This window comes from Ahaetulla prasina, chromosome 6, assembly GCF_028640845.1.
Source record: "Ahaetulla prasina isolate Xishuangbanna chromosome 6, ASM2864084v1, whole genome shotgun sequence".
In the NCBI taxonomy this organism is placed as follows: Eukaryota; Metazoa; Chordata; class Lepidosauria; order Squamata; family Colubridae; genus Ahaetulla; species Ahaetulla prasina.
The window spans coordinates 62029102-62047329 of record NC_080544.1 but is presented as its reverse complement, the minus strand read 5'-3'; the positions used below and the strand labels follow the sequence as shown (position 1 = coordinate 62047329).

At 39.5% G+C, this 18228-nt stretch overlaps 1 protein-coding gene across 3 annotated transcripts in view; it reads left to right on the top strand.

The window, feature by feature from the left end:
- The window catches only part of CRTAC1 (cartilage acidic protein 1), a 36578-nt gene extending 32844 nt beyond the window's left edge, over positions 1 to 3734 (top strand). Inside the window, exon 15 of one of the 3 annotated variants that reach the window (XM_058188283.1) lies at positions 3484 to 3734. In XM_058188283.1, the coding sequence (XP_058044266.1) occupies positions 3484 to 3491 (8 nt within the window). In that variant the 3' untranslated portion in view covers positions 3492 to 3734. Of the gene's footprint in view, positions 1 to 2174; positions 3449 to 3483 lie in introns of those variants that run through there. The other 2 variants (XM_058188284.1, XM_058188282.1) reach the window with 2 other exon arrangements.
- Positions 3735 to 18228: the final 14494 nt, after the last annotated feature.

The following is an 18228-nucleotide window of genomic DNA, read 5'->3' as shown; positions in this document are numbered from 1 at the left end:
ACATAAACTGAGGTGGGAGCATCCATTATATAGCCCAGCTGATGACACCTGGCACTACCAATATACCCTTTGCATGTTTTCTGGGAAAACAGAGAGGGCAGAGGCCCCACTAATGTTTGTCACCTCTGTATGGTGGCCATTTTCTTAGGAGGAGCTTGCCTATAACCAAGAAGGTAGCTCTTGCTGGTAGTTGCTTGCTTGGTTAAATCAATAGAGTTACTCTGTGCCTGCTGGTTTGGCCTATGACACAATTGCTTCCCGTCCTTCCTTGTGCTCCTTCTTTTCCTCCTCTCTAGCCCAATACAAACCTGGATCTTGGTTTGTCTGCAATTGAAATAAACAATCTTTCACCTGGAGAATTGTTCTCCCTTAACAGCCCCACCACCACCACCAATAAACTCTACACTGTCGACAAGCATCTACTTGCAACTGTGCTTCAGATGTGGGTGAAACTGAGGGCAATAGCTAATATTCAGAAGAAAATAACCCAGAAAATGAGATTAGTGTTAAGCTATATGCCTGTTTCCTTTATGGCAGACTTAAAGCAGTTGCATAAGCAGACATAAGTTGCTTGGTTTTACTTCATTTTAAAACATGTAGCAGCCAGTCCTGCTGAATTCTGCTCTCCAGTGCTCAGCACATCTGATTAAAAGTCCTCTCCTGGTAGCATCTCTGACTGAAGTTGCTTCCATGCTGCAGTGACACATTTCCCACTTGACCTTTCAACATTCCTACTATAGATGCCTTTTTTTTACTTGTTTAGCACATTCTTCCCACTCAAAGTCCCTTCCAGATGTATAAATGACAAATCCTAAGATTCTTAGCAGAGGTAAACCTGGCTTAGAAATCTGGAATTGAAATCCATGCATTTGGAAGATTCCCAAGGTAGACCATATGCTAGTTGATCTGACCCAATCCCGTGTCAGTGTAATGGTTAAGATGTTGGACTAGGACCAGAGAGACCAGAGAGACCCCGGGAGTCCATCCACTTTCAAACATGAAAGTTCATTGGGTGACTTTAGTCCAATCTCAGTTTCTCAGCCCAGCCTGCTTCAGGAGATTGAGAGTAGGGGGTAGAATTGGAGGAGGGATGCGATGCATGCTGCTTTGAGCTCCTGGAGGAAAGGCAGGATATAAATCTAATAAACAGGCAATTTATGGACCAGATGCAGCCTTTAATCCTTCTTCTGCAGCCAATAGAGTTTCACTCACTTTGCTAGGCCACGTATGGGAATAATCATTAGCTGAATGGCAAGAAGGGTGTGTGTGTGTAGGAATTGAAGTCTTGCCTCTGAGCAAGCTTGTTCCAGGTAGTTTTTTTTCCATCTGCCAATGGCAGCAAATTATAACAGGTTCATGTTGGGGGAAGGGCTAAAACTTCTCTGGTGAATGAAGTTCACCAGTTGGGAAGTATATAACTGAACTCCTGTTGCGTAAACATAAGTGGAAATGAGACAACAGGAGTGATTATGCTCTCTACACATGTGCTATATCTCTGTGTATTATGATTCTATCTTCAAATTTTGTCCACTTGTACAACTTAGATATGTGGGGACCAAATCATTCTTCCTATCCATGATTTTAGAAGTTTATTATATTGTTGCAAGCACAAACTAGATGTTAGCAAGACACTTTCTTTCTTTTTTACTAAATATTGTGATTATGAGTAAAATGAGCCAAGGTAGTGCAGTGGTTAGAATGCAATACTGCAGGCTAACTATGCTCACCAACAGGAGTTTGATCCTGACCTGCTCAAGGTTGACTCAGCCTTCCATCCTTCCAAGGTCGGTAAAATGAGGACCCAAATTTTTTGGGGCAATATGCTGACATTGTAAACCACTCGGAGTACATAGAGTAAAGCACTATGGACTGATATATAAGTCTAAGTGCTAATGCTAGTACTAAAGGAGGAGATATTATGATCTTCTATTTGTTGCACAGTAAACACTATCCCTTTGTATGGGACCTCTTGTGAACACACAAAGCACATGTGCCAAGGGAGTTGCAATAGACCACAGATTGTGCTCTTTGTCTACAAGTGTGTATTCCAGAGGTCTTCAAACTTGGCAGCTTTAAGACTTGTGGACTTCAACTTCCAGAATTCTCCAGCCAGCATAGCTTGAAGTTTGAACACCTCTGGTGTATTCCATCTAGTAATTTTGCTCCTGACTTAGATCCACTGAAACCATGACTGCTATATAAATGGTGAGGTGGAGAAAGGCCAGAAGGCACACCAGGCGGGCCAGAAGAAAAAGAGCAGAGTGGTAATCATTCTACAGGTGTCAACCAATGTGAACAGATGCCTGGGAATTCCTACCCAAATTCTGAAATGAATCAGTTAGTTCCTACTGAAAGAAAAGACTGTCATTTATTTTTATATGGTAAAATTATTATTATTTAATTAGTAAAATCAATAGTGGTCTAGATATTATATAACTTCAAACTGAAACACAAATCCAGATGGACTCTTGTATCTCATATGTTAATGAAATGCAAATATCATATTTTGCCAGTTTTTCCTCTGGCTTAGAATAAATAAGAAGCCAGAGAGAATATGAATTCTCTCTCCTCTCCCCACCACATCTCTTTTACAAGCCTCTATATGGGTGTTTCTCAACCTTAGAAACTTTAAGCCAGAAAAGAATTCTAGGTCCAGACATCTCAAAGCTGAGAAACACTGATCCATATCCTACAACCTCCCATCTGACATGCAGCCACAACAGCAGGGTAGGCAGTGGAAAGAGGCTTGTGAAAGAGATGTTTCTTTTCTACCTGCTATGGATAAAGGACTGGTGATGGGTTCAGAGCAGTGGTGAAATCCAATTTTTTTTACTACCGGTTCTGTGGGTGTGGCTTGGTGGGCATGGAGTGGGGTGGCTTGGTGGGCATGGCAGGGGAAGGATACGGCAAAATCCCCATTCCCACCCCACTCTGGGACCAGGCAGAGGTGGTATTTACCGGTTCTCCGAACTGCTCAAAATTTCCACTACCGGTTCTCCAGAACCTGTCAGAAGCTGCTGGATTTCACCCCTGCTTCAGAGCTTGTTACTATTCCAAGTCTCAGTTGCTACTGGGAGAAAGTTTTAATAGTGGATTAGGAATATTTGAGGGGGGGGGTTGCTTCTGAATCTAACAAGAACAAGTTCATCTATCCTTAAATAAAAGGATATGTAAAAAGAGGAAGAGCTCAAAACTTCAGAGAAGATGCCATTCTTTTCTGAACATTCTGGAAAAACAAAACCCATTATTTAAATTTTATATACATGTATTCAGTGTTCTCTTTTTACCAGCTTTCAATACATCTGGAAAGAGTCATTTTGACAAATGTTACTGTTAAGTCACTTACCTATAGTGGGGGGTTTTCATTTATATTTTCATGTCTTGAATTCATATAAATCTTCATTTTTCCTGTACACTAAATAGGCTAGTGGGCAGTACAGATTAATTTGCTTTTTTATTCTTTTTGGAATTTTCTCTTCATAGCAATGTAAAATCGGATCAAAATATTTGAATATCCTTGGTGCAGCTCTAGAAGATTTTCTGTTAACCCACCTCTGCTTGCAGCTTTGAATAGGTGACACATTGTTTGCACACTTCACATCACCTTGTTGGAAAATCCAGTTAGTCTCACCCTGCAGTGCAAGCGACATCCTAAGAACTAGAGGTGCTTTATTTCTGTATGCGTTTCTGATGCACAAAATGTAAAGGATGGTTATTAAAGGATCATGAAACAATGTTGAAGAAGCATATATTGCTACTACCAACTACAGCAGCCTTTCCAGAGTTGCTGAGAATTCTGGAAGTTGGGTCACACGGTTGGAGTGCACCGGGTTGTGAAAGACTGGTTGGATCATTTCACTCTAATTTCTTATTCCTAAACATTCACATGACTGTCATGACTGAATATGTACAATGAAGTCTGCATGGCTAGAAAACTCACCTGAGGTCTGAGGAACCACTGCTATTCTGGGTAGACAATCTTGACAAAACGAGGTCCATTGCAGACTGAAGAGTCAGAAGCGACTAAATGACAGAATAAAAATGCTGAACTGAATGAACCTTTGCTCAACTTTAATATTAGGTAGCTTTCTAAGTTTCTGGATCTGTGGGATGAATTTGCATGAACAATAATAAAACAGCCATTTGCAGTTTTAAGGAATCTGGTTTCCTGGAATGCTAGCACTTTCTTAGGTTCCAAGGCGAAAGTACAGGGAACTGTGATACAAAAGTGCTTTTACAGCTGTTCTGTCACTTATAGTTGAATGACTTCATTCCTGCTATGTGATTAAAAAGATCTGTTATTGCATAAATGATGAATCTGTCTTATCACACAGCTGACTCTTAATAACAGAAAAGACCTGAAACAGAGAGAGACCATTCAAGAACTAAGCTACACATGATTAAAAGGAACATTTTTAATATTCTTCAGAGAAGTACAAATTGTAGTAGCTTAGAAAATATCAAACATATTTTGAGCATGTAGAAATGGTAGCCTGGATAGAACCTTTCATCAATGCTTTAAAGGTAGGATGTTGTATGTTGAGCTGGAAAGTTAGCTGAGAAGAGACATGGGCAACCAGTTTGTTCAAGATATTTTTGGCAGTCAAGGGCCATAGAATCTTGACAGTATCATAATAATATGACTGAAGGCTACTGAGATTGACTTTTTAGCCCTTCTCATTCTGGTCTGTTGAGATAAGAAGTTAAATAAAATGGGTGCTTTAAATCTATCAGAAGCTAGTATTTACATTTTATTTGGCAAATAAATTTAGAAAACATGTTGCCATTATAAGGAAATTTGTTGTTGATTTTAGAGTATGCTAGAGGTTACAAGTGCAGCTACACACCACCCCAAAATTCCAGGTTGTCCATCTCTGATTTAGAACCAGATGGCCATCTAGCAGCCAGTCTCTCTCCTTACTCAATGAAAAGGGGGCTCATTCTAAATTCATAATTATCTCCCCTGGCATCTTAGTGATAACCCACCATTCTCTCATTTTGGAAAGAAAGGGTCCCTGCTAGAGTAGAAACAATGCAACCCACTCCCCCATTTTTTTAAAGGGGTACTGGCTAAGTAGCATGTAAAGGATTAAGTTGCTGTTTCAAACCTGGCTAATGAAAGTCTGAGCACAAAATGCTGCTTTTCAGATAAACTCTCAGGGACAAGTTAGCAAAGCCATTCAAAGCCACAATGAAATAATCAAAGACACTGGGCTCTGTGCAAAAGCTTCAGTAGAGAATATCAAGGTTTTGTCTGAAGTTGAAACAATTGGCCTTTAGATGATCCATTGGATGTTTATGATTCTGTGCTTCTGCCCAAAATTTAGTAGACGGTAGGAGGACTGCTTTTGTGCTTCATGAACAGAAAATTGCTGTAAGTAGTGATATTTTATGGCAAGGTATTGGAAATTCACCAAATCATGCTAGCTAAAACGAAAGCAAATATACGTGTCAAACACATTCATAGTAGTACACATAGTCCTCGACTTACAACAGTTCATTTAATGACTGTTGGAAGTTATAACAGCAATGAAAAAGTGACTTATGACCATTTTTCACATTTACAACCATTATAACATTCCCATACTCATGTGATCAAAATCCAGATGCTTGGCAACTGACCCAGGGGTCATGTGATCCCCTTTTGTGACTTTCTGACAAGCAAAAACAATGGGGAAGCCAGGTTCACTTAATTTAACATGTCTAGTGATTCACTTAACAACTGTGGTAAGAAAGGTCATAAAATGGGCAAAATTCACTTTAAAAATGTCTCACTTAACAACAGAAATTTTGGGTTTAATTGTGGTCATAAGTTGAGGACTACCTATACTAAAGGGAAAGAATTATGTACAAATAATTACAAATTGTAAGGAATGCCAGGTGAAAGAGGGAAGTGTCAAGTAAATCACAAACAACAAATGAGGCTTCTATTTCATCCTAGCCTGATTTAGCAGTGGCTCTGAGACGCTGCTTCAGCTAATAGTGGCTGAATTCCTTGCCTGCCACATCAGGTTGCTCAGCTGTGTAAAATGCCTGGCATGTGATTTCATCCAAATTCCATGAAAGAAAAATAAAGAGACAGGTTACATGGCCCACTAAGTCCAGAAGCTTAGAAATAATTACTGAGTATTTCCCCCTCCCAATGCATAATATCATTAGTGAATTGTAAAAACAGTTATGAGGCTAGTGCCCTCTAGAGGACAGAAACAAAATCAGAACAACAAATGGTTTGAAGCTTCAGGCTGAAGAATGAGAAAAAAGCTTTCAGACGGAGTGGCAGACGTGTCTTCCGAGTGTTACTTCATACCAGCCTGCCTAAGAGAGGTGATAAAATGTAGGAGACAACAAATTCCCCATCCTTTTGCCACTAGCTTAGATTTTTGAAAAGGGATCAAAGAAAAATAGTTGAAGTTCATTACAGTGTGTTCCATTAGCCATCTTGAACTGCTATGTAGTTATGTAATACTATAAGCCCATGCTAAGGCTGCGCTGAGGGAATGACTGGGATTCTGTACTCCTTGCTCAAAGAATTGGGGTGTTTGCTCAGCCTGCTTGCTGCTAAACATTTTCCACATAACTTATTTGCATATAATTACAGTCCTGACCGAGTTTCCACTAGCATACTTCAGTAAGAGATTTGTAGGTCTTTTCAACACATGCCTGTAAATACTGTAAAAGACCTCTTGGTCACTCTCCCTGCCCAGGTATTAATGATTTGGGATGAATAACCGTGGGTACATCTGTGTCAAGACATAGGATGGGTACTCCTTTACTACTACTGTACCAGGTTGATGGCAGTTATATTCATCAGGTATGTAAACAGCATTGGCTTAGCAAAGAAATAACATTCAATGCTTTCAAACAAAAATTAGAGCTGTGGCCCAGAATCTCCTTCTTTAAATCATCCTGAGATATCCCTTAACACAAATGTATATAAAGGAGTGGTTTGAAAACAGTCCTTTACAGACTGGATTAGATTACTATTTTGTCCAAAAGGTGTGGTGAATCATTAAGAAGCTCATGATCTCTTCCATTAAACTGAGGACGTTGCCTCAAGCAATGGAGGAGATAATGTTTAATGAAGAACCTCCACTGTACCTCTCTGTTGAGTTTGTGCAATGGAAGAGACAAACTCGTCATCATTGTGAAAGAGACATTCAGTTATAAATCCAGTTGGCATATGAATCGGAGGGAATACAATCTTGTACTCATCTCAGATAGCAAAACTCTTGAAGCAGCCCTAATTAGATGTAACTTAATTATGTTTAATTTGTATATGGTTATGATCAAGGAGATTATTTTCTTTGCCAAGGCACGGAAATCTTACTGCTCACAGTAGGTGACATTCCTGTTGTTGTTGTCCAAATATGGGTGAGAGAAATCAGCCCATGTGTTCTTGAACTGAACTGATACCTTTCCTTGCCACTGCCTGCAAGGTTTCTCCTTGGAAACAGATTTCAGTGTCTTCAGAACTGATCAATGCAATAAGCTTCCTTAGTGAACACTGCCTTGTACTCTGCCTGAACTGCATAGCATGCATTAGCTCATGTAACCCCTTCATATGGCAAGTAAACTGTCCCCATTGTTAAATGGTACAGGCAATCATTTCTCTCTCCCAATTTAAGACAGTCTTTCCTCTTCCATCAGAGCTACAGTTTAAATGAGTGAGATATTCTCTTTTTACTTGAAGCCAAGATAAATGTTTCCTTACTCACTCCATGACCTTCATTGGGAATGTGGTAGTTTGCACCCTTCGGGTGTTGCCTGCTTCTTTTCTTTTTCCCCGGTGATGCAACAAAGGAGAAGAAAGTTCTGTTACCCCAAAGAGGTATTTTTCTAGGCATGAACACCAAGCAAGATGCTATCAATTTACCACTTTTGAGCTTATAATTCTCAGTCAACAAATGTCACACGACATGAGGTAGTATTGCAATATAAAATGTTATGCAGGAAATCTAAGATCAATTATATTAACAGGAATATTTACAGTAGGTAGAAAATCCAGATCTATAGACGAGCTGGGCAAAATCCTATCCTCATCCCCATTGCTAACCTTGTGATATTTAATATACCACAACATCACTTTCAGTAACATGGTTTTCAAGCAGAAAGAGTGATCCACATTTTACTTATGTTTTTATTTTGATTGCTACTGTGATTTTATGCTGAATTACACAAAAGCTAATGGCTTTGCTCCAAACCAACTTAAAATTAATATTTATTTTATAATCAGGTAGGAAATTTTTTTAGCAGCACACATAACCTATTGAAATTTATAGGGTAGGGGATGTCTTTTATATTTGAGTAAGCCCTACTTTCTAATACAATCTACTTGCACATTTAAGTTCATTTGGTTATATGGTAGGGCAAAGTAAAAGTCAATGAACTAAGAAATGGATTATTTAAGAACAAGCTAAAGGAAGGAAAATATTCCTTTACAAGGGGATCTATTTATAGGAGTATTTTAGAGGCCAGACAAGGAAAGAAGAATCTACGTCTTAATTCTAAATTCTACCTGCAGCGGAATATTATTAAAACATTAGTGTAGCACTCTTTGATGTAATCCTCACAAAGATTATCTCAGTAATCCTTTCTGTGGATACATGGGAACCTGCAGACTATATTTTCCTGTTCCCTAAAATGGGTCTGTTCAGAACTCTTTATCAGCCAACTCTATCAGGATAAGCTGAATGGATAGTAGTTTATCTAAGAGCAATGGCTAAGGTTATTATCAATGAGAGATTGGAACAGGGAGCTTCCTAGATCACCCTCACACTAAAAAGATTTAATTACCTCTAAAATTTAATTATCCATCTTTAAATTTCTCAGCCTAGCTTCTGGTATTTATCATTACAGTACCAATTCTCCATCTACTGGCTGTTTTTTATTGGAGTGAGAAGAAAACCTCAAAGGAGTTTCTATTGGGCAAAAGAACGTTAGGTATTTGTGAGGAAAAAGCAACCTGGCACTCTGTTGTTGCAAGGTTGTATTTTAGGGGAAATTCAAAGTGATTTCAGCAAAAGGTTTCAGAATGCGTGTTTAAGGCCTATACCAGAAGTGGTCCATTCTTCAGCAGAGATAGGTATTCTGCTGTGAGGCTGACCACATCTTTGCATTACCCAATAGCCTGCCTTGATTGTTGGACTCTGGTCTCTGAAAATTTCCTGACATTTTGCTCAACAGACTTCATTTCATCCAGCCAGGCATTTCCAAGTTCATCTCACCACTAGTTCAGTAGTGGGCTAATCCTGTTGCTCCCGGTTTAATTGTGGATGCGTGCACGCTCGCACATGCGCAGAACACTTCTGCACATGTGCAGAGACATCCGAGCAGGTGGGCAGAGCCTCTGGCCACCGCCGCCGGTAGCAACCTATCACTGCACTAATTGCTAATTAGAAGACCATTATATAATCTTCTCCATTCTCTTCCTTTATAACAAAATTAGTGCTAAAAGCACAGGAAAGATGCAATTGAAAAGACTGGTCATGGAACCTACCCTTCCCAATTCCACATGGCCAGCAAATGGATTTGGGTAGCCAGGGTAGGAGGAAAACTGTGCATAGAACAAGCAAGGGAGAATATCCCTGTGCACTAACTTCCATTAGCACAGGTCTAAACTATAAAATGAAAGGGATGTGATGGCTTAGTGGGTAAGACACTGAGCTTGTCAATCGAAAGGTCGACAGTTCAGCGGTTCGAATCCTTAGTGCTGCGTAACGGGGTGAGCTCCTGTTACTTGTCCCAGCTTCTGCCAACCTAGCAGTTTGAAAGCACGTAAAAATGCAAGTAGAAAAATAGGGACCACCTTTGGTGGGAAGGTAACAGCATTCTGTGCACCTTTGGCATTGAGTCATTGCAGCCACATGATCACAGAGACGTCTTCGGACAACGCTGGCTCTTCAGCTTTGAAACGGAGATGAGCACCGCCCCCTAGAGTTGGGAACAACTAGCACGTATGTGCAAGGGGAACGTTTACCTTTACCTTTAAACTATAAAATACTCAACATGTTTTTAAAAAACTATAACTGTCTTTGAAAAATTAAGACTTTCATGTATTGTATCAGGTTTCAGAAACTGTTATGATGTAAAAAATGTAATGATTATCACACATATCTAAGGCAAAAAACTTGGATTTAATCTGGTATCAGTCGTCACATAAAATCAGTGTGAAGCTGATTTTGATCTAATTGGGATAAGTGATCTAATTCTCAACTCAGATAGATCAATTCAAGCTTATAGTGCTTATAATTTTTTTCAGCGATGCCACATAATCTTATAGCTTTAATTTAATATCTTCAAGTTGGGAGCATTAAATATTGTACTGTGTTTACAAAATGACAGGGTCGTTTATTATCTTATGCTTGTCCAAGGTACCTACCTCATGTATTATATTTCATTTCATTGATGTGAAATGTTGAAGGATGTATTGTATCACCAGAAAGGTTTTGATTATATATCAATTGCCTAAAAATTACATGTTGATGTTAGATGTGCTTCCTTTCCTTATAGTTTCAAAAACACACTACTCCCACAATTCCCTGTGATCTTATCTGAAGGGCTTAATGAGGCCTGCTGGTTATGGTTTTCTCTTATCCAGCCAGCAGCAACCAAGGAATAGAGCAATAACTGCAAACCAGAAGAGTCTTCCAAACCAAAGGAGATTACAATACACATCAGTTAAATCTAAAACATTGTCATAAGATAAAAAACAGAATGCCAGCAAGCCCAGCTCGGGCACTTACAACTTGTAGATATTATTTCCAACACTAGCTTCTTTTGAAATCCCAGAAGCTATAATCATCCACCCAGCTAATCAGCATCTATTCCTTCCAACATGAAAGTCCACTCAATTATAGCTCCCTTTGATTCTCTACCTAGTGATGCTTTCACTCTTGTAGCCCAGAGGTTCTTCAGAGACTTTCTGCTTAGGATCTGGAGCAACAGATCCTGTACTCATGGGGAAAATGCCTATCTGCCTTATGTGCTGGGCCAGATTTCATTTAAAAGTGTGAAATTTTCTCATGATAGCGGCAGAGGGAAGTTACTGGTAGACTGCCTGAATAAACATGCAAACTGAATCCAGTGAGTTTAAGAACTTGGCTAATTACTTGATTCAGAAGCAAACATGGATTCAAAACAAAAGGTCAGTTTAACAGTTCTCTGGAGGTGTAGCAAAACAGATCCAAAGCAAAAATGCCCTCTATATGTACACTTTATGCACCAAGAAAAGCTCTGGTCAAAAAGATGCTTCTTTAGCTCCATCTGGTTGCTATGCAACTTATAATGAGTACAGTTCAATTAGGTCTTCACTCTGCATCATTCTTGCCATGATGCAGAATCTAAATGCCTTTAAAAATAAAATCCAGCAACACCTCCCCACCCTGTTGTGCAGGTCTAATTTAAGAGGTAATCACATCATATTCAGCTTTCTTGAGCCTCAGGAATGGGGTGGCCCTCTAAGGCACAGTTGTCAAACTCGTGGTGTCATGTTGCTGTCATGTGACATTTTTCACCTCTGCGGAGCTGGGGTGGGTGTGGCCTGTGTGTGATGCATCCTGTCTGTGGGCCACCAGTTTGACACCCCTGCGCGGTTAAAGGCTAAGCAAATTGCTGATGAAGTGGGTTATGGAAAGAAATGGGACAATAATAAAGAGAGTATTGCACAGATGCCTGCCTCTATTACTCCAAACCTGGGAAAACACCTCTTTGCATCAGTTTTAAGTGGGCCAGTCTCGCCTTCAGTTGATGCAGCTCCATATTAGGTAAGAGCTCAATCAGGCTAATGGAAATTGATGGTAGCATGAAGATAAAAATGAAAGAGGAGGAAATAAAGAGGTCTTTAGGAAGGAAGGGTTTTCTTACAGAAAATCTAACTTTTACAATACCAGCTTCCTATATTAACAGAGAAGTGCAAATAAAATGAACTTCACAAAATAAAAGAATTTTGAGTTGGCAGTTGAGCTGGGGAAATAGTTATCATGTAAACTGAGAAAAGAAAGCGAGAAGAAAATAATATTCAATTTATAAAATGAGAATGGTATGGTAACAGATAATGCAAATATGCCAAGAATATTCCACCAGTATTATACAAAGCTTTGTAAAGAAGAAGAAATTTCCCCAGCAAAAATGGATACTTAATTTTTTTTACCAAAGATAATGACCAAAAGCAAATGATGAATGGAACTACAACAACAAGAACAATCTGTGATTTTATAACAAAAGGAGTAAGAGAGGAAAAATTCCTGGCCAAATCAGACTACTAGTCCCCTAATATAAATATTTTGAAGATAAACTGTTACGACCTCTTCAAAAATCATTAATTTCATTCTGGATAATGTAGGATACCAGAAAGTTGGATAGACACAAATAAGGCATTAATTCCTAAAGAAGGTCAAGATTTGTGGCAAAGGTTGTCGAGAGTGTGGTTGCACGACAGTTGCCCCAGTACCTGGATGAAACTGTCTATCTTGATCCATTCCAGTCCGGTTTCCGGCCTGGTCACAGCACGGAAACAGCCTTGGTCGCCCTAGTTGATGATCTCTTGAGGGCTCGGGACAGAGGTTGTTCCTCTGTCTTAGTCCTATTAGATCTCTCAGTGGCTTTTGATACCATCGATCATGGTATCCTGCTGCGCCAACTCGAGGGACTTGGAGTGAGGGGCACTGTTCATCGGTGGTTCTCCTCCTACCTCTCCGACCGGTCGCAGACGGTGTTGTCGGGGGGGCAGAGATCGACCCCAAGGCGCCTCTTATGTGGGGTGCCGCAAGGGTCGGTTCTCTCGCCTCTTCTGTTCAACATCTATATGAAGCCGCTGGGTGAGATCATCCGTGGTTTTGGGGTGAGTTGTCATGTATATGCTGATGATACCCAGCTCTATATTTCCACCCCTAACCACCCCAACGAGGCTGTTGAAGTGATGTCCCAGTGCCTGGGGGCCGTACGGGTTTGGATGGGGAGGAACAGACTCAGACTAAATCCCACCAAGACCGAGTGGCTGTGGATGCCGGCGGCCCGGTACAGTCAGCTAATTCCATCACTGACCATTGGGGGCGAACTATTGGCCCCCACGGAAAGGGCTCGTAATCTGGGCGTCCTCCTGGATGCACGGCTGTCTATAGAAGATCATATGATAGTGTCACCAGGGGAGCTTTTCATCAGGTTCGCCTGATACGCCAGTTACGCCCCTTTCTGGATCGGGCTTCCTTATGCACAGTCGCTCATGCCCTTGTTACATCCCGCCTGGACTACTGTAATGCTCTCTACATGGGGCTCCCCTTGAAGGGTACCCGGAGACTCCAACTGGTCCAGAATGCGGCTGCGCGGGTGATAGAAGGAGCACCTTGTGGCTCCCGTGTAACACCCCTCCTGCGTAGTCTGCACTGGCTCCCGTTGGTCTTCCGGGTTCACTTCAAGGTACTTGTTATCACCTTTAAAGCGCTCCATGGCCTAGGGCCGGGATATTTACGGGACCGTCTACTGCCACCATTAACTTCTCACCGACCAGTGCGCTCTCACAGAGAGGGCCTCCTCCGGATACCGTCAGCTAAACAATGTCGGCTGGCGACCTCTAGGGGGAGGGCCTTCTCTGTGGGGGCCCCTACCCTCTGGAACGAGCTCCCTCTGGGGCTTCGTCAACTCCCCGATCTCAGGTCCTTCCGCCGCGAGCTGAAGACGTTGCTGTTTCAAAGAGCAGGACTAGCTTGAACGTAGTTTTTAAATTGGGATTTTTAAAAAAGGGGTTTAATTGAGGTTTTAAATTTGTATTTAAAAGTTTTAGGGCATCAATTGAATTTAACTGTCTATTCTTTTAGCTGTTTATATGTATTATATGTTTTCTGTTGTTTTTTGGCTGTGAACCGCCCTGAGTCTTTTGGGAGATGGGCGGTATGCAAATATAATAAATAAATAAATAAATAAATAAATAAATAAATAAATTTAATTTTGCCAAAAAATTACTGAGCAATGTCAACGATGAAATTAAACAATGTTATAAAATATTTAGAATGGTTTTAGCTAAAAGAATGAAAACTATCATGCAAGAGTTTATACAATGTGGCTTTTTCTCAAGACAATGAAGAAACAATAAAGGTAGTCCTAGACTCAGAATTGTAATGGAGCCTATCCATTATGGTTGCAAATAATGATAGTTGTTAAGCAAGATACCCATGTGATTACCTTGCTTAATGACCCCAATCCCTGCTCTCCTGTTGCAGTTGTTAAGTGATCATGCAGATTGTTAAGCGGGGTGCCTCAGAAATGAGAGAGGCCTTCGGAGGCCTAGCATAGGCCCCAGCCTACATGGCACCACCTCCCCAACTCACATGTTGCGCAGGGGTTCCCTCATCCCGATACATCTGTGTTCTGCTTCCTCTTCTCCCAGTTTACCAGAGCTCTATAAAAACATGTATTATTTTAGCCTTCATCAAACAAACCCTATTTTCTTTTCTTTTACATCTAATATTCTTGATTTTTAATTCATTTAAATGTTGCCTTTCTTTTTCCTATCTTCATCAGTCCATATTTTTTTTTGTATCAATAAAAAGTCTGTATCAGAGTAGTTCTCCCGGCTTTTCTCTATCTTGCAGCCCACAGTTTTCCTAAAATTTGTATTTTCAATGTAAATGCTTTGTCTACTTTGTAATCCACACTTTTTTATTCACTATTTCTGATTCCACTATTTCTGCATTAAATTTATTTCATCTCATTCCTTCATTAACATATTTGGATACAGCCTATCCATAGAACCAGATTTTGTTAATGATGTTGTTGATATAATTGCTACTAATTTCTGGCCCTGTTCTTTGAAAATCTTCTTTAATATTTCATATGTTATAGCATTTTGTGTCATTTTGTAAATCGCAAGCCTGAAGAATTTTCACCTGGACTTTAGTTCCCTCTAGTGTCCAATTTTGACATCTCAGCAAGGTATGATAAATTTAATATGGATTTCAAAATCATTGTGTAAGAATATGGAACAAATATAATCCCAGGTTGTGTCCCAAAATACCTTAGCATAAAAAGTATTTTATAGAAAAGAAACATCAGGCAAAGAGAAATAGTTAACATAATAGTTAACAAGGGTCCTTGAGTGGCTCAGACTGCTAAGACAGTCTGTTATTAACAGCAGCTACTTGCAATTACTGCAGGTTCAAGTCCCACCAGGCCCAAGGTTGACTCAGCCTTCCATCCTTTATAAGATAAGTAAAATGAGGACCCAGATTGTTGGGGGCAATAAGTTGACTTTGTATATAATATACAAATGGATGAAGACTATTGCTTGACATAGTGTAAGCCGCCCTGAGTCTTCGGAGAAGAGCGGGATATAAATGCAAAAAAATAATAAAAAAATCAAGACTTATTAATATAGGGATAGATTAATCTATCAAGTCAAGAGAATAATTAACTGCAGAGATAATTTTCAATGGTTTTAATAGGCACAATTATGAGAAAGATTTAATAAAGACCAAAAGGTAATAGGAACTGAATAAGATAAGATGGAATTTGAAAATTAATTGTTACAAATGATGAACACGTGGTTGCAAAAAATATATAAATATTGGTTGAGAGTTGAAACAGAAGAGGAATAAGTTAAAGGTTGCATGTTAAAATGGACTAAGAATTTTGATTACAATATACAGAAGACAATGGGAGACAATGTGGATAAAAATGTGAACTGAAATTCACATTGTGTTACAATTTAAAGAATTTTTTTTAACAAAATGAGCTACCATTGTCATATGAGATGACATCAGAGAAATTATCTAAGATATATAAAGATGTTTCTAATCAATATTGGAAAATATATCCACAAAGACAAATATTGAAATGCCCACAATGGAGGAATGGATTATGAAGATGACAAAACTAACAGAGATGAAACAATTCACTTGTTTGATCAGGGACAAAACAATAAGTACTTTTTAATAAAAAAAAATTGGAAACATTTTATGGACTTTTTGCTGAAAATGGAAAAACATACAGAATGTTGCAATAATCCAGCTGAGGAGTGACTAAGGCATTTGTGATCAAAATCAGTGCCTCCCAATCTAGGAATGAGTGCAACTGTTATATTAGGTATAATTGTGCAAAGGGTCTCCTAGGCATGGCCCAGACTCCATCAGCCACCTACTATGAACTGTTCAAATAGGTGTTTTAGCCTTGCAGTGGTGGTGGTGGGGGCAGTGCTCAAAAACTCCAAGGCTAACAGGAAGTTATCTAGGATAAAGACTGTTGCCAACACCCCGAACTCCAATTCACATTGCCATTGTTCCAAGACAAAAACCAGATTTAATACGTGACCCCAAGTGAGATTCATAGCATCAGTGCAGCAAGAACAGAAGAAAGTCAAGAGAGACAACCAATTGCTTTACCTGTCATTCAAATAATCAGAATGGCACCATTCAGCATATAGTAGAGTCAGAACAGAGACTATAAAGATATAATGGAAATTCGAAATGGGGGCAGCAAATTTCAGGATGGAGTTTTCTGTGATTCAGGGATGGCTGGATAGCACTTCAATACATCAGTGGGGAAAGGGGTAAATACAGGTTAACTCTTAAATTCATTTGGGTCTCCTGCCAGCATTCCAGCAACAGTATGTATGTAGCATCCATGTATACAGCAACATATGTATGTATGCATCCATCATATATGTACTATTTGTTTGATTTGATTTGTTTGCCACCCATCTTGCTTTTGTGCCGGGTGTACTGAGTCTCAAACTCCAAGTCCCACCCAATCCTTCCCTTTCTCTGCAAGGGATAATCGTGCAGACATCTGTTTTCTTCCAACATGACATTTTTTAAATATCAAAACATCCTTAGCAGATGGCACCAAAAATTGAATATGAAGACAGAACCAAAGATTCCTTTAGATGTTCTTCTAGTTAATTAGGAAGGTTCTGCACTAGTCTCTGTTTGAAGTAAAGCCAGACTTCTGTAACACTACAGGCATCACTGATGAGGCTTCCAATCTGCTTGAAAGGCAAATTAAGTTTCCAAGGATGTTGCTGGGCAATTTCCATCATGAGAAAACGGGAGCTCTTCTTGCTATAGTAGCAAGGCTGTGTGAAAACAGAAGTTCTCCTTCATTCCATGCTACTAAAAATATTTAGATTTCTCCTTGGTTTCTGAGATTCTCACAGGTAGATATTTTCCCGTTGCAAATACAACAATGTGTGATTAGAAGGGAACTCTGTCCAATGCCCATTACAGCAGACTGCAAAAATCCTGCATATTTCCTACCGTAATTCTGGTTATCAGTTATATTGACCATCAGGAAACACCACCTGGCCAGATTTTCTGGGATTCATCAGACATATGAAGCAAGTTGTTATTCTATGGAGTTCAAACTGTGTTCAAAAGTGACCTTCACACTTCAGATGACCATACACAGTATCATACACAGTATGATACAGATGGAGCTTTGGGCATCACATAATGTAACATGATATATTATGGCCTGAACTCCTTGAAATATCATCTAGGAATATATGCTTGATGAATCCCCAAAGGATGAAATTGGTGCCTCCTAGTAGTTAATGTAAATGAAATCACTACACAGAATATATACACTGTGTAAAATTAGAGAAATTTCATACACATACACACACACCAAGGAGGAGAGTGGAAGACCATGTATGCAGGGTCATGACATAATCTAAAACCAGTTATCTTTCTGCTTTGAGAGTTTAAGGGAAGGTAGACTGTCTATTCCATTCTAGTTATAGTTCTTCCGTCACTTGAACATTTGGGAGTGCTGTTTACACAATTATGAATCTAAAAAGATCATAGGGATTTATAATCACAGACATCTATTTTTGTTTGTTTTTACAGGAATGTTTAAATTTACCTTCAGATTGTTTCTACTTCGGTATAATCTATGTCTCATTAGAGAACCAATCCCCATTTTTCATGTGTGTTATAGAGGCTGGAAGGTAGCAGCTCCATGAACACTCTCTCCATAGTCAATGCTACCAGGTTTACTATTCATTTCTTCAAGCTTGGGGAGAAACAAAGCAGCTTAAATTCCTTCAGACATGTCCCCATACAAGTAATCCATAATGCTCATGCCTCGTGATATTAAATGAAATCTGCACAATCCACTCCATTAATTAAAATACCTCTTTCATAACTTTCATGGTCCAACAAATTGTCACCAAATGTAAGGGGAGAAGGAGACAGCAGAAGAAGCCATCTTCACTTTTTTTTTCTGGTTCACTTCACAGCT